The 17840-nt window shown below is 37.4% G+C and overlaps 1 protein-coding gene across 2 annotated transcripts in view; it reads right to left on the reverse strand.

The window, feature by feature from the left end:
- Window positions 1-8613: 8613 nt before the first annotated feature.
- LOC121367434 (filaggrin-like) overlaps window positions 8614-17840 on the reverse strand; it is a 28829-nt gene continuing 19602 nt past the window's right edge. The window contains exons 5-6 of one of the 2 annotated variants that reach the window (XM_041491601.1): window positions 17169-17381; window positions 8614-13100 (exon numbers count right to left, since the gene is read on the reverse strand). In XM_041491601.1, the coding sequence (XP_041347535.1) occupies window positions 12361-13100; window positions 17169-17381 (953 nt within the window). In that variant the 3' untranslated portion in view covers window positions 8614-12360. Of the gene's footprint in view, window positions 13101-14017; window positions 17382-17840 lie in introns of those variants that run through there. The other variant, XM_041491600.1, reaches the window with a different exon arrangement.

The following is a 17840-nucleotide window of genomic DNA, read 5'->3' on the forward strand; positions in this document are numbered from 1 at the left end:
CTGCATACCTCATTCTTGGAGCATTGTCAATAAAAGAACAATGTCATGAAGGTATATTGATCCTCTTTACAAACATGTTATGAGCATAATATATGGATATCTTGAAAGAAGTGATCCGGAACCTTCTGTCGCGCTATAACCTCCTATCTGCACATTTGCTACAGAATTCCATGCCAAGCAAAATTCATAATTGAGAGAGGGGACACTTTAACAAGATATACAGCTACTGAAAAGCCAATTTGAAAGAGAAAACTGCCTTTGAATATGTTAATCTTGGGGCTTGCAAAATTGAAAACATGGGGCATTGATAACATGGACAGCACTACTGTGGCACAATATATAATAAAGGCAAACATTGAAAAATACAATCCTGTCTGGAGCATTGATAACATGGACAGCACCACTGTGGTACATTCTATAATAAAGGCAAACATTGACAGATGCAATCCTGTTTGGGGCATTGATAACATGGACAGCACCACTGTGGTACAATCTATAATAAAGGCAAACATTGAAAGATGCAATCCTGTTTGGGGCATTGATAACATGGACAGCAACACTGTGGCACAGTCTATAATAAAGGCAAACATTGAAAGATGCAATCCTGTCGAGAACATTGATAACATGGACAGCACCACTGTGGCACAATATATGACGAAGGCAAAAATTTAAAGCGGTAACCCTGTCTAGAACATTGATAACACAGACAGCCCGACTGTGGTACAATTTATGATAAAGACAATTTAAAGAGGTAACCCTGTCTAGAACATTGATAACATAGACCGCCCGACTGTGGTACAATCTATGATAAAAACAATTTAAAGAGGTAACCCTGTCTAGAACATTGATAACATAGACCGCCCGACTGTGGTACAATCTATGATAAAGACAATTTAAAGAGGCAATCCTGTCTAGAACATTGATAACATAGACCGCGCGACTGTGGTACAGTCTATGATAAAGACAATTTAAAGAGGCAATTCTGTCTAGAACATTAATAACATAGACCGCACGACTGTGGTACAGTCTATGATAAAGACAATTTAAAGAGGCAATCCTGTCTAGAACATTGATAACATAGGCCGCATCAGTGCACTGTGGCACAATTTATGATAAAGGCAAAACTTTTATGCCAGCTCTTAATAATTAGATGCACTTCGTCAACCCTTCCTTACAAAGTTAAATGTCATCATAAATGTTTCCTGTTGCAAATCGTGATACAAGAAATAGCTGACATTTTGTTATTAAGAACTACTGTATCTTGGATTGTTAATATCTTGTAACTCCAAACTAGATTTGTTAGTCCTGGAAGAAGTTATTGGGAACTTTAGATGTTAAACGTGACTGACATGACAGCTGTGGTGGAAGGATATGCTCATCTTTCGCGAACACATGATATCACTGTTTTGACAGTTATTCATGGGTACATTTTTTAAAGCTAAATTTATTACAATGAGCTCTGCCCTGTGCTAGTTTGAGTTAGTAAACTAGTCTGGGAGTGGCAGTCCTCTTTGAGTGATGCAGGAATAATGTGTTGTCCAGTAAAGGAGCTCCTCGGGAGTGGCTGTCCTCCTACAGACGAGGAACTATATAGAGATTCATGAAATCAAGCACTATTTTGGTTATTTCTCATTCAACTCATTCGAATTGTGCAAAGATAAAAAGCTTTTGACCACACATAACTGTTTTGTCGTTTAGATTCGCTAATGCTTAAAAACTAAATTTATCACTTCAGCTGTTTTCCTCGTTGTTTAAAATTATTAAAACTGTCCATGTTGAATCAGTAAGTGTTAATGTGTATTGAAAACAATATTCAGCCAAATTTTCAAAACGTTATTTGTCATAAACATGTGACAATTCTTTCATTCGGTTACTGATGGAAAAAATATTATAACTTTTTTTTGTTTGTAACTTTTGTTTTTGGTTCTGAAATTGTATGCATTATTTATTAGTCAGTTGGTCATTGATATTTTAAAACATTTCTCTGACTTTGGCCTTGAACTATTCTTATAAGTTATACTCCATATATATTATCCAAAATGTTTCATAGTCAATCAGTACTTGTTTTCCCACCGATCTTTCTGGCTTCGGGATAAAAAAAAAAAATTACCTATCCAATAAAAAGAAAACAATCTTTAGACAGAATTTCACTTGTACTGCCTTTTCTAGTTACTTGGAGCCTTTTTTTCCGTCTGGTACACTGTATATAGATGAATGCTGCTGATTGGGTGGGCACCTGTTAAGCAGCTTTCGTTTCAGCTGACATTCGTGTACCTGCTCAGACTCCTCAACGAATAAGTTGTTTTGTTAGTGTGTTAGTATTAAACGCAGTGAAAGCATGACCCAGTTACAAATTATACACTCAACATTTTAAGAACCCCACCCTAGTGAAATATGATGATATCTTGTAGAAAAATCTATTTTCAGTGTATAAAGAGTCTCTGTATAAAGTCTATGTTATTTAGAAGTATCATGTTTGTGCTCTACGACCCCCAAATTTCGTATATTGATATATTATACAGAGGTGTAAGTTCTAAAAATGCTAAATTAATTTATTTGGTGTACAAATTGTTGATATTAACTGAATCTAAGACTACTGTATTATTAAATATTAAGAGGGTCGGATACGTTTTGTAAAACTGGGTGGGGAGGTGGTGGAACATGCAGGTGAGTTTTCAGCTACTGACGTAGAGCCGATTTGGGCTATGGGACTAAAGGTTAATAACCGTGTTACGGTATAGAAATCCATGACGATACTTAACAAAAGACATGATCAACGGACTCGTTCTTGTTAGGTTTGGTGTACAGGCATTTGGTCTTGACAAATACGGATTTTAGTCTGGATTGGTTAAATGTCTTTAATTGACAAATCAACAGCCCACTAATAGAATCAATGTGGACTGTTAATTGAACATTTTAATATCTATACCCTGCCCGTCCGTTTCTCTAACGCTCAAAACTAGACATAGATCCCCCAGCCCCCCCCCCCCCCCCCATTTTCACAATTTCTACTTAAATGGTACATAAGTGGTCAATAATTTTTATAAACAAATGTCCAAGTAGACAGTACACAACCTGTATTTAGTGGACACATATATTTAGTATGCCTTTAAATAGAGATGCCCTTTTTAGTAAAAGGCTCATTTCAATACATAACTGAATAATTAATATTAGTATATTGCATACATATGTATTCATTAACGAGGATAATGTTTGATTATTATAAATGTTTTATATTGGGATAAAATACATTAAAAACATTTTTAGTATTGAAAGGAAAGGGTTAGTGAGCAATGTATATTTTATAACTAAATGATCACACATGTAAACCATTACTGCAAGGGAACAGTTGGCATTTAGCCTCTCTCTCTCTCTCTCTCAGTAGGGGATTATGGTGTGTGTCTTAATTAGCACCAACAGCTTTTGGGTTATTGCTTTAGCAGACGATCAGTTTGACACCGATATCTGGTAAATCCTCAGCTGCAACATAAACATTGGTCTCAGCTTGAAATTAATTGACTTAAGCTGAATAACCTTTGGTAATGTGTTTGTCTTTGTGGGGGAATGGCTTTCTGACTTTGTTTTTATGTGAAGGATATACATGTACACTAGAGAAGAAACACAACTTTACATAATTAGAATAGCAAAAAAAGATCATCAGGATAATATTAAAGTAAAAATGCACTTCTAATAATAGAGTGACAGTTCTTATTAAGTGTTTAGAAATAATCTATTTGGTATTATTAACTTGTTGCATTAGTGCCAGCCAAATTTATATGGGTTGAGGATTATTACAAATGTCTTATTCATGTTACTTCTTCTTGAAGCCATGGTTTAATGATATTGTGGAAGAGTGTTGATATTAATGATTATGTGTATTTGGTTTGATAGATGAAGCTTGGTTACTAATGCTGTTTAATTGATTAGCCTACACTTTTGTTGAACATGTATTTATATAACTGTTTTCTATTTTGCTAAATATTAGGACTATACGTGTGGGATATACACTACTTGTATATTGATTTATAGATCCTGGGGATAAATTATCCTATATGGAAACCCCAGTGTTCTAATTTCACTTATAATTATTTAACCCTATTATTAAAGCCCTTCAGATCCTGAACCTCGTCTTTCTTATTTATATTAATACATATTTACTATATTCATATTTGAGGGTGAAGGTAATCAATCCTTACAGAAGGAAGGAAGGAACTGTTTTATTTAACGACACACTCAACACATTTTATTTACGTTATATGGCGTCAGACAAATAGTTAAGGACCATACAGATATTGAGGGAGGGAGGGAGCAGCAAGGAAACTTTTATATGCACCATCCTACAGACAGGGTAGTACATACCACGGCCTTTGATATACCAGTCGTGGTGCTCAGTTGAAAAGCGATTTAAATATGGATTTTAATTAATATTTTGGGGTTTTATACACCGACAGTTCAAAACAATGTAGGTCATAATTCTCCATGTATGTATTTAGAAACTGTTCAAATATAAACATAAAGTTTGTTTTCATAATTCTCCCTCTCTCACACATTCACTCTGTCTCTCTCTACCTCTCTCTCTCTCTTTCTCTCTCTCTCGTCTCCCTTTTTCTCTTTCTCTCTTTCTTTCTCTGCCTCTGTCTCTCACATTCTCTCTCTCTCTCTCTCTCTCTCTCTCTCTCTCTCTCTCTCTCTCTCTCTCTCTCTCTCTCTCTGTCTCCCTTTTTTATCTCTCGATATCTTTCTTTGTCTGCCTCTGTCTCTCACATTCTCTCTCTCTCTCTCTCTCTCTCTCTCTCTCTCTCTCTCTCTCTCTCTCTCTCTCTCTCTCTCTCTCGATATATCTGTATAACTATTGGGTAGAAATAAAACTAGTAACTCAGGATGAATTTCATTTCATTATAAAAATTTATTTGATGATGTAATGATCAGTACAGCAGATAAATACAGTAAAATATGTTTGTCGTAATCAGTTAATAATCTACATATCTAGGAGTTATACTAACGAAGGGATTCTCCATTTAATGTCACTCATGTAACACGATTATCTATACATTGTAATAACTATAGTTTCAGCTCATCTTTCAAATATATTGGTTCGGTCCTTTCTAGGGGCGGATCCAACAAATATTTCGGGGACTAAGAGAAAAGGTGCACATAGATCAACTTGTGAAAAGGGTTCTCCAATAAAAGGCTCAGCATTACCCCTGAGAGAAAAAAAGAGAGAGAGAGAGAGAGAGAGAGAGAGAGAGAGAGAGAGAGAGAGAGAGAGGAGAGAGAGAGAGAGAGAGAGAGATTTAGAGAGAGAGAGAGAGAGAGAGAGAGAGAGAGAGAGAGAGAGAGAGAGAGAGAGAAATAGATGGAGAGACAGTGAGAAAAGAGGAAACATGCTGCCACCTGTGTTTGTATAGCTGCAGGAGAATTTTTAAAAACTCTTTCACATTATTCTGCCAAAAGTATATAACTCAACTGAAATCTGCAGTAAAACTATGAGATTCAACACTGTGAGTCGAATACATACTACAATGGAATCAAAGTGAGCTGTGTTCCATTAACATGGTCATTACCTGTGTTCTGCTGCTGGGATGGAGAATCCCGCCATGGGACAACCGTAGTACGTTCTGGCTGTCGTGATGCTTGCAATAGTGTCCGTGCCCATGAAGTTAACAAGGTGAGACATTCCACCAATCCCTGCAGACTGCAGTTACAAATAACATCAGCTAAATTATGTACAAGCACAGGGCAGAGAGTGAGTTAGCAAAGAAAAAACGGCACTTGAATATTTTTAGGGAGATGGATTCCTCTGGTTTCCTCCATGGATCCGCCTCTTCCTTCAAAATCAAGACGTTTGAATACATATAACATTGTCCAGTGGCGAATCTAAGGCCTCCACCCCCCCCCCCCCCCCCCCCCCCAATCCTCCCTAAATGTTGCTCTCTTTTTTCATTTGTTTACGTTGGAGAATCCGAGGAATCCCTTCGGGAACGTTTGTATCTTTTGGTCACATGTCATTGCCCCAGTGAATTTTCTGTATCCGCCACTATTGTTGTATTGATGAACCAACTGCATGTAATGTACTTAACCTTTCGTCAGATTGTTAACATGTAGGCACCAGTAAATAGCAGTGCTTTTCAAGTCAGTAATATTGGAACACGATGACGTAAAGATGCGGGAATCTAAATGGATTTTATGTAGAATGTCACAAAAAATAAGGCCTGGAGATAACTGGGGGTGGTCCTTATAGAGAGTTTCTAAAGTGTATGATGTTCCAATGATCGAATGTAATCGAAAATAAATCGGTTGGTCTTCCGATGTGATGATCGGTTATACACAATCTATAATCGACTGTCAAGGGAAATGTAATTGCTCCTATATAGTTTGTGTATTGGACTTGCTGTTCATATGTCGAGGGGGGGGGGGGGGGGGGGTGCTTTCATATATACACGTAAGTAAATTGAGTAGGTCTTAACGGTAAAACTGGTGATCTGTAAGATCTATTCCGGTAAACCTGACAAAAAGTGCATAGTTCTAATAATTAAAATCTTTCTTCAGTTCCTATAATTCTAATTCTAACTGATTGTGTAATCGAAAGTTGATCGGCACCGTTGGTGCACACTGATGATAACCTATGATCGCTAATGCAATTCCAACCGATTACTAACACTGTCTACAGTAATTATCTGCCATTACGATTTACATGTATGTAATCGTGCACAAAGCGCAACATATCCGAACAACAGTCTATTGCAGGTCATCGTTATAATCTGTTGATCATTAATAATACAAATAAACGATTTTGATTTATATGGACGGAATACCGTGCCAAACCTTGCTTAAAAGGTGAAAAATGTTGGGATTACTATTTACACAACGTATTTACATAAACGTAAATATTGTAATACAATACCAATATGTGTATAGTATTCGTGTTAGTAGCACTTGCTGTAGGCCTAGTACAAGAAACAGTTGATCGGAAGACAGGAAAACATACTCATATATATTAATTACTGATTAGAACCTGCATTATTTAGTCATCAGCAAAATATTGATATATATATATACAAGCGTATACATGAGGCAGTATATATGAAAAAGCTTGAATGTTATAGGAAAACATTATTAAATAATCGAATTTTAAAGATTTGTTTTCGTGAAATTTTATTTTACAAGACTACATTAGCCTACATTTATTCAGTTATTGAAGCCACATGATCAAGATAACTTGTTTTAAAAACAACTAAGTACTGCGCTACATGTGTACAATACATATTCAATTTAAACTTGTGGATTTTTCGTTCGAAACAAGACTACATTTTACATTTATTTTCAAAATTATTTTGATTTGATATCAATGAATTATTCTTTCTTTTGTGATTTATTATATAACTACCTAATAGGATATATATGTTTCGAAACTGTTCGTTTAAAATAGGTGAATGCATTATGGAAGCGTCCGCGTATGCAATTACTGTAAATTTCAAATATCGACCTGGTGTTACGTCTGTTTATAAATAAAATAGCTTCACCCGCTAAATATTTTGATCGTTGAGTGGCCTCAAATGCATTTTCTTAAAACATGGAGAACAAAATAATATGATTTTAGATTACATTTTTGTTCGTTTCAAAGGTGTGTTTATATATATATATATATATATATATATATATATATATATATATATATATATATATATATATATATATACAGTAGAATCTCATTGGCTCGAACGCCCAACGGTCGAACCTCCTGGTATTCTCGAATCAAGAACAATGTCCCGATTTGTTTTTCTATTAAACCCTTTTATTTTGGTGCTGATTGGTCGAATACCACTGGGGTCGAACAGAAGCTTTCTCTCGAACCAGTTTATTGGTCCGAACTGTAAAATTAAACATATTTAGCTCGAACGACTAAGTCTATCCGAAAAAATAAAAAAATAATTTTATGTACGAATTTGTCATCGACGTCAGTCACAACGTAAGTTATTATAAATTCGGAAGTGGAACGAATTAATTCTAGATAACATGCCGGCTTATCATGTTGTTTATTTAGAACCTATCGGCAATTATCTTTCTAGTACAGACAATTGTACTACGTAATCATTAGCTGAATGAACCTTGCATGTAACACCAATCAATTGGTGAACCTAGGCAGGCCTCGCCGGTTTACTTTAATCATTTTAATCGCTACTCTACGCATGAGCGTCGGCCTATTTTGTTTTTAACTTGAAATACAGGAGAGATCAATGTAATGTAGTGACTGCAACAATAACAGGTAAAGGACCTCCGCCTGTGCTTCATGCACTTTCATTTTTTCTCAACGTTGTTAATATGTCGCAAAAGATTCTACAACAGCATAATAAAGAACGATTTTTTAAATTAATAAATATTTATAAATACAGACTACCAGTGTGTTTGTTATTTGTTTATTTAACGGCGATAAATAATTGTTACAAATATGTATCTCATCCGACATTTGACGGCGACTTCGTTAATCACGAGTCAATCGGACCATCTCGCTCAAGCCAGTTTTACGGAAATATGCGAGGTGTTTCGATTGGTTTTTGTGTAGGAGAAGCACCCGACAACGGCCAAATGCATGGTTCGAACTACCCGATGGGTCGAACAGACTTTGATGCACCGACAGTGTTCGAGCCAGTGAGATTCTATATATATATATATATATATATATATATATATATATATATATATTTAAAAAGCCATATAATGAATGATTTAACAACATAATCTCTACGACAAAACCATTATCAGCCTTGATGTTTGTATTGCATTGTACTTTTCCCCACAGTTCTTTACATAATTACTAGTATAAAATATTAATTTATAATGTAAATAATCATATTCATATTTTAACCTTGTTTGACAGCCAATAACCGAAGTGTGTTTTTGTGCTGCGGTGTCGTTAAACATTCATTCATTCATTCAAAACCGTTATCATGATCAAAATTGTATTTCCGTATGCTGTACGCAATGCTGTTAGATCTACTGGCTAGACCCAGTAGAGCTAATTTTAATCAGATTGTGTATGTACATGTCTACAGTTCCGCAAGTACCGATGGTAGTATCCTTGATTGTGTAGTAGTTAGCTTTAAATGAAGTTTTAATCTAAAGTACTTTGAAATAACGATCACACATGAAAATATACGAGACACCACAAAGTTAAAATCCAAAGTTATTTTAAAAGAAATAAAGTATAACTAATATAACTGTTAACAAACAATATATAAAAATTAACTAAAATAATCAGATCAAATAAAAGCAATTATACAGTCTTTTAATATAGCAATAAAACCCCCATTTTTATTGCTAAAAAGGTATCTAGTGGTTAGAAAATAAAACAAATGTCTCAACTGGTTCTTAATAAGTTATAAAAAATTGAAATATTTTAAAATTATTAACAAATAACTGATATGTTCAAACAATTACATTCTGATACAGATCAGTTTGGAATGTTTAAACCCCAAAACATCAATAACTTTCAAATATTAATACAGTAACTTAGAAATCGAACGCTGAACTCGTTAGATTACTATAGATATACACAGTGAACTACTTGGATGCCATTCGAGTAGTTATGTTTTTTTAAATTCGTTTCAGGTTGACTTTGATTTGTGCAGTTTGTCATTATAATTATTATTAATTGTATAATAATTGTATAATGTAACAAATGAATAACTATAAACAAACAAATACGACAACATGCATATCTCAACACTATTAAGAGAGTGCTGGACTTCAACAGGAACCGGAAACTGTCCAGAAGCCGTTAATGACCAGCCGATGATGATACTAGAAACCATTATTTGTAGTCCGCCATTTTTTAAATTTTCTTTTACCATCGCATACAGTGGCACCTACACACAACCAAACCGTCGAAAGTCTGTTATTGGGCTGATTCACGACGGCTGAAAGTTTTAACAGAGGAATTTAAAATTACTTGTAATTTAAGGGTGGATCTAAAATGAGTGATCTGGAGGTCATCTTTCACCACGAACATTTTCTAATTTTCGTTTTAATGTGTGTGTGTGTGTGTGTGTCTGTCTGTGTGTGTCTCACTCTGTGTGTGTGTGATGGACTTCGTGGGTTAAAGAGGACCTCCATTTCGTAAATTCCAGGCCTGCCCTGGGACCCGTTCCACGAAGCGATCTTAGCCCTAAGACCAACTTAAGTGCATAGGGTAGCTATGTGCTTAAGGTAATCTTAGGGCTAAGATCGCTTCATGGAACGGGACCCTGGTCATTACCTAGTCACATGTCCGTTATATATCCATTTAGCCGCAGTAGATTTGCAACTGGAAGCATTAGTGTGTATCTATGCGGGCGAACTAGACGGTGTCCGGACTTAAAACATTTCGAACCATGGAGACTGATTGGTGAACACAAGTTGGCTGATGAAATGGAATCACATTTAACACAGTACATTGCCTATAATATATTACTATTACAAAACTCATTCAGAACAATCTATCATGATAAATGTTTTCTCTCAAACATGGGAAAATAATTGCGAAAATAATTGGGAAAAATCAAATCACAATAACCTACGTGTACATGAAAGTATTTGAAACATTCGGTTGGTTTACCTACAATCTAATTAAGCTCGGCTCCACTAGTCTGTAACTAGCACACCAGTAGAGCTGATCTCAGTGAGATTGGTTTAACTAAACCATATAAACGAAAGTAACGTAAATCTATTTAAAACTTGGGATGAAAGTGGCAGGACATGATGTATTAAGACGCGGTCACGTGAGGATTCCCTGCGCCTGGCCTCTGAAAATTGCGAGACCGATCGTTGTGTTCGCACGTCGTTCATGCAAATCTTTTGCATAACCTATTTCCCAAATTTGTTTTGGCGTCCTATCTGACATACAAACGATTCTTTGCGTCGCCACTCACAATGTTATACATGAAGGATGATAATCTAAAAGATACCCATGGGCGGATCCAAGAGTTTGTAAAGAGGGAGAGTCACACAATTCTAAAAGGGTAAGACTGGGTTTGCCAAAGGCAAATTAGTCGAGCTCCCAAAGGAAACATTTGAAATAAAGATGCCGAGAGACGCGTTTGTAGGACAATATTTAGTGTTGTATATCGTGGACGATGACCTAAAACAAACATCCAAACAAGTCTTTAAAAAGGGCTTTTCAAGCGTGCGGAGTGCTTTACGGGAACCCTGTGACCCTCTTCTCGATCCGCCAATGGGTGCAGGCTATATCTGTAAGTATAACTATTATATGGTTGAACTGTACAGTATGACTGAAATGGTTACTGTAACACGCCCAATCTTTTCATACATTAATTATTATTATTTTTTTTAATTTGACAAACATTATTTCCACAATTTTGCATAGAAATATGAAATCCAAGAATGATTAAACTACGAGATTTAACCAGCAAATACTGTTATTACCACGCGTGAATATACTAGTGACAGTCACTAGTCGCTAAACTCCATTCAGTCATTTTTCCTTCACTACCTAATCAGCAGATACTCCATAATGCTAGGGTTCAGTCTACCAACTGCCAGCAGAAAGTTGGCCAACTTTCTATTATCACGTCTGAGCACACTTACAAGTCGGGAGTTTGGGAAATTAAAACGAAACAGTCGAGTTGGCCAACTTTCTGCTGGCAGTTGGTAGTCTTTAATGTCACCAATGGCGTTTTCGACTATCACGTCACCGTCGCAAACATGTCTCATATATTGAACAACAACAGACTGCAGGCGAAGTTCATGTTTCACAGGGGTCAGCAGTGGTCAGTCACTCGTTTTAGCAGCATGTGTAGAGAGGCGATTTTAACGTTTTTTCTTACTCGGTGCTATTTACCGTCATGTGCCAGATTGAAGAACCTTACCTAGTTCATTTTCCATTTTCCATTTATTTTGTAGCTTACACCCAATTAAGATCCAAGCACGCTATCCTGGGAACACACCCCAACTGTCTGAACTGTCTATCCATGGATGAAAATACTTGTATAGTGAGAGAGAAGTCAATGTAGTGCTTTTACACCTCCTAATTAAGCCGTTTAATACAGTTGTAAGCGGAAGCTGGTACTGAGACCTGAACCCAGCACCGATTAGCCATAAAGCCGATAAGTTAACTACTATCCTACCGACACCTTCCCCTAGTTTCACGTGCGTTAATCCTTATTAAGATATCATGCACGTGCACGTCGCTATCATGACAAGATGAAGATCACACTCGACAACAAATCATCGTGTTAGTTCGTCTGCAATACCAGGATACTGATCAACAGAACGTCCTCGCGTTTATGTACTTTGTTCGGAAGTCTGTTGGAAGAGCCATAGAAAAATACTCAAATCGTAATGTGTACAAGCGAGGTCCGTGACTCAAACCTGACTCTGGAGTTCCTTCTCCCTGCCTGGAAGTCCCGACAAGTCATACGACACACGCTTACTGGCGCTTCGACTACTGCTCGTCGAATCGTCACTTGTTCTCGATTCTTCGTAACCTTTTTTATAAAACCTATACACACCGCTAGAGCCCATGGCATCTGGATCCACTGTGGGCCGCCTGCGTTCCGACGACCTTGATGACCCAGGCGACCTTGACCTATGCGAACCATGTCTACGACTGTGACTCCCACCGCTGCCACCACTGTGACGACTCGATCTGCTTCGCGGAGACTCCGATCCGTGATGGTGTCCGCCATTGGACGATCTGGGTCTCCGTCTGGCCGGTTTTCCTCTGGGATCATTGCCGTCACGGCTGGTCTCGCTCGCCTTCCGCTTCCGGTCGAGCGATCTGCTGCGCGCACTGCCGCTCCTCTCCCGACTGATGGACCCGGTGGTTGGCTGGTACTTGCTGTACTTGTGTCCTCCGCCAGACGTCTGGCTGTCCGAGGAATCGTACTCGGACGTCTCGAAGCCCTCGTTGAAGACGCCCTTCCCGTCATGCGCGTCTGGGTTGCGTCGTCTGCCTCTGTTCGTCTGCTTGCCCTCGAAGGCGGGATTCGGATACACGTAGTTGTTCTGTCCCTCGTTGGAAGACATACTCGAGTTCCTGCTGTCGGCGTCCTTGTTCTGCGCGTACCGGTCAGGGTGGGATGGGAAAAGCACTTGGGAGGCAGCTGAATTAAAAGAAAAAGAAATTATTAGCGGTTTTTTGGCTAAGGATTGGAGCGGTTGTTATATAATTATATTGATTAAATGAATATCATTTTGAAATTTCATCGTGCGTTAAATAATAATAATATATTTTTATATTTAAAAAAAAAATGGATACTGTATTATGAAAGCATTTTGTTTATACATTTTTCAGTTGCCTCCCAAATGCATTTTATTTATCACACATGCCAGTACCGATATATGATACTCTAAAAACTTATAAGCTAGGTGCTGTATAATTTCGATTAGTATGTCACTTTTGTAAGGGCAGACGTCCTGTAATAGAATACTGTTCCAGAAAGTGTAACTTGAGACAATATTTTCCACAGAGCCATTCACCAATTAAAATCCAGCATTGTCATGACTTGCCGTCCAATGGTAAGACCAGGAACTGAAGGAATTATACAGTTGTTATTTTGGAGATTTTTCTCACTTCCGTCCACGTGACCTTTTCAGGGAAATTTGAAACCAGATGGGTAACACGTCACTGTCCTGTTAATGATACACCGAACACTCCAGCCAGAAAGTCCAGGTTTTCAAATCAGAAATAAGGTGTTTTTTTCAAATATCTAAATAGATATTGATTTTCGGGTTTTGGCAGTGAGGAAAATGTAATAGATTCTTCGGGGCCTTGTCTGTCATTACAATTTGTCCGTTACAAACCTTTTGTGTTCCAGGAATGAACGTTGCTAAAATAGAATCAGCATTTTATTTATGTTCAACACCAAATTAAATACAAAAGTGTTTGTTCTGTCTGTCTGTCTGTCTGTCTGTCTGTCCGTCAGTCAGTCCATCTGTTATAAAGAATTTGAATAGTCAAATTTATTAATCTATGTATATTTTTATCAGTAACACGTTAAAATGAAACAAAAAGAAGAAAAACGGTACAAACAGGCGTTTAATTGTTTTAAAAAAAACATCGAACAATACGGAATGTACTAAAATTATTAACTAACAGTGAAAACTATTATTGTGGAATTTCTATGAGACTTGCAATGTAAAGTTTTACGTTTTGTGAGAGGCACCATGAAAAAAATAAACTATTATAACTACAGTAAGGTCCAAAACGTTACATATTAGTATATGCTTATGTTTCAAGAAAATAAAAAAATTATCAATAGAATGATAAATGCGGTTCCGCTTATGAAAGTGCGTTCATATCTAAATACACGTACATGTATATATGTTTCAGAGAATACCTATTACCAGAGATTATGTATAATCCTTGAACATTCCAGGTGATGTGTGTAATGTCTGATTCACCTATAGTCCGTCCCACAGGGAACGCCTTTTTTCATGCCAAGAAATTTACTACAAGTTATTTAATTCTGAGCTGATTGATATTTGTAAATTTGACACAAAAATAGTTTGTTTTTTTGTGGGGTTTTTTGTTATCACTTTTACTTCTCTTCTTACGTCAAACCAAACTTACATTATTTACAAAACACACTTTTGTAGAAAGATGGGACGGACTATAGGAATATGTATAATGATCACAGAAAAGTTCAGTTATTATACAAAATACCTGAAATTTAGTCAGTTATGTTATACATATTTCCAGAAAATGTTTCATCGACAATTGTAGATCAAAATGTTAAATTTCTAGACGTTTATATTTTTATGTCAGAGGCTAATAGAACATCGAAACACTTACATGTTTGTGTTACATAGATAAACGTTCGGGTCCTACTTCTTCCTTCGAGATAGCGTGACGTTGACAAAACGGTGTTCGAGATAGAGAGAGTTTATTGTAATTACACATTTATAGGTTTTTTGGTCTACAATTATGGATGAAACAATTTCAAGGAATATGTATAAAATCACTTTAAATTTCAGGTATTATGTATAACAACTATAATTGTCAGGGATTATACATAATTCCAAAGTGAATCAAACATTACACATATAACGTAAACCCTTGAGGGATTATACATAATTCCTGATAATACGTATTCCATGTAACATACACAAATTGATAATGTTAAATGACAGCATGTATGACGGTGAATGACATAAGAAGCAACTGTAAATAATATAAAACATGATTGGTAATCATACAAATATATACAAAAATACACTTTACAAAGGGTATATTGACGGGGTTCGAACTTACTGCACCAATTCGTATAGCATTTGATAGTCCGTAATATTAAATGTTCATCACCGTTCAACCAATGGAAATACATTTAACATTCTGGAAGCGCAACAGTTCTTTTATTATACATGTAGCCAATCGGATGCTTTTCTTGTGAACCAGCCATCAGCACTATGTTACTGTGTATACTAAAATATACTGAGACAAAATATTTCATTGGAAGTACTTCCAACCTATAAATATTGGCCCTTGAGCATGTGGTCGCTATATACATTGTATATTTTAAAACATGCTCTAGAATGCGGAAAAGAAATGTCCTTTGTATGGAGGTGGGTGTTATTCAATGTTTCCTTCACAGAGGTGTAACTGTACGTGTTTCTCTAAACATATTCATAACACAACCTCACATAATTATATTCAAGAAAGTGTCAGAATTGGGTAAAACAGAATCCTGATCGATATCGTTTGTTGGGTCTTACGTTTAGGTCAAGTTAACATTTCAGCCCGTGTAACGAAGAACTTAAATCTGTAGTCAAAGTGTTCCCTTTTGGGCAAATAACTAGACACTGTATGTGTACTCCTTCCTGTGAGCATTCCAGTGCAATCGTTTCCGATCTCAATGTTTCATAAACTGTAGACCTATTTTGTCTTCAGTGATTACAGTTTGACATTTTAAGACGTGCTCCTTTGTAATTTTCGCATAATAAAAAGGGTCAAACCATCGTTTGACAAACTATTCTAACGTATTGGTATTAGGTCAGTCTAACGCTTTAGACATTAACCACAACTGCCACATATTGCGTTGGCTAGTCTGATATTGTTTCGGTTAGTCTGATATTGTTTCGGTTAGTCTAGCGTTTTGGAATTTGACCACGATTGCCATATCTGGCATTGATGTTGAGATCACCAAGCGTCTTTGACTGTTTCTCTTTCCTGGAACCAGTGTCTCTATCTCTGGAAGAACTTCTCTCGGGGGTCTGTCTCCTGACACTGCCAGGCGAAGGTCGGGTTTCTCTCTCTGCGTGCCGCCGTGGGTGGCTGTTATCCCAGTATGGAGACTCAGTGTGCCGCCTTGGGCGGCTGTTATCCCTGTATGGAGACTGGCTTCGTCTGGGGACACTGCCTCCTTCTCTGCGAGAGTCTCTTCCAGCAGACTGACGCCTCGAGTTGTCCCGTCTCACGTCATCCTTCCTCACAGAATGCCCTCTTGACTGGCTGCCCCTTGGGAACTCGAAGTCTTCGTATTTTGTCGACGACCTGTCATCCCTTGTGGAACGATTCCTGGGACGGCTTTCCCGTTCTCGTGGGAATTCGAAGTCTTCGTATTTTCCCGAATGTCGATCGTCCCTTCTCGAATAAGTACCGTGTGGATAATCATATTCGTCGTATTTTGACTGTTGACGTTTAGCGTTGCCCTCCTGTCTGTAAGATCCCTTTTCAGAAGGTTGGCGCTTCGATGTTTCGCGCCTGACGTCATTGGTCACTGCTGACTGTTTCTTGTAATTCCTTCCATCCATGTCGTCGTCACTGGCCGGATATCGTCTGCTCTTTCCAGCAGACTGTCGTTTAGGATCTGCTCGTTTGAACTCCCCGCTTTTTTCAGACTGCGGTTTAGAATCTCGGCCTTGTCGAGCGCGATCGTAGTCGTCGTAAACCGGAAACTCTTTGCTCTTCTCCATGGAGTGACGCTTGGGAGTATCTCGTCTAAACTTGTTGTGTTCCACCGGGTACCCGCCACTGCTGCTGTCTCGACTGAAGGCGTCGTTTTTAAACGTAGCCGGATGTCTTCCATACTGATCCTTGACGATAAAAATGTCGGACTCTTTGTGATCGCTTTGAGAAACCTGGCTGTACGTCCTTGTTGAAGGACTGGGTTTTGGAGGGATAAAATCTCTACCTATGTGCACTTTGGAGTCATTGTAATATTTTTCCTTACTTGATGAATACACTGTTGATCCTGCATTGGTAGACCCTGCTTCCCTTTCCTTGGACAGTCTCTTCCTCCTGTGTTTGATGATACAGTAGATAGCAATGCCGACTAGCGCTAGAAAGATGAGACCACCTCCGATTGCTAGTCCAACAATGGCACCGATTGTAAGAGTCTGTCCATAGTATTCATTAACATTCTGCTCGAAGTCGATGTTTGGACCTGCAACAACAAGTAATTATTATTATACTGTATTCATACAGCAACCAAGACAGGGTTGTACCTAACGGGTGAAATATTGGCAAGAAGGCAATGGCTTCCTCCCAGAAATATATATATATATTTTTTAATCTGCCCATTAAACAAAAATATTATATTGCTGTGTCCCGATTTAGTTTTAGTTTTTTATTGCCCTCCACGGTCGCCCTAGTTATTTTCCGCTAGGTACTGCAATTAGGGCTGCAAGAAGGATATACATGGTCTTTAACTGCATCTATATTGAAGATATTTTTTCTCTCGTTCTCTCTGTGTTAGACATTTAACAGCTGTTGAATACATTGTACGCTTGGGGGAGAAAAATACTTTTAAAATGTATTTATTTATTATTTATTTTGTTTGTCATTAAAAACAACACTTCAGTTGAATACGAACCTTTAACAAGCAATTACCTACCTAAAGTGG

Source organism: Gigantopelta aegis, chromosome 3 (genome assembly GCF_016097555.1).
Source record: "Gigantopelta aegis isolate Gae_Host chromosome 3, Gae_host_genome, whole genome shotgun sequence".
Lineage (NCBI taxonomy): Eukaryota > Metazoa > Mollusca > Gastropoda > Neomphalida > Peltospiridae > Gigantopelta > Gigantopelta aegis.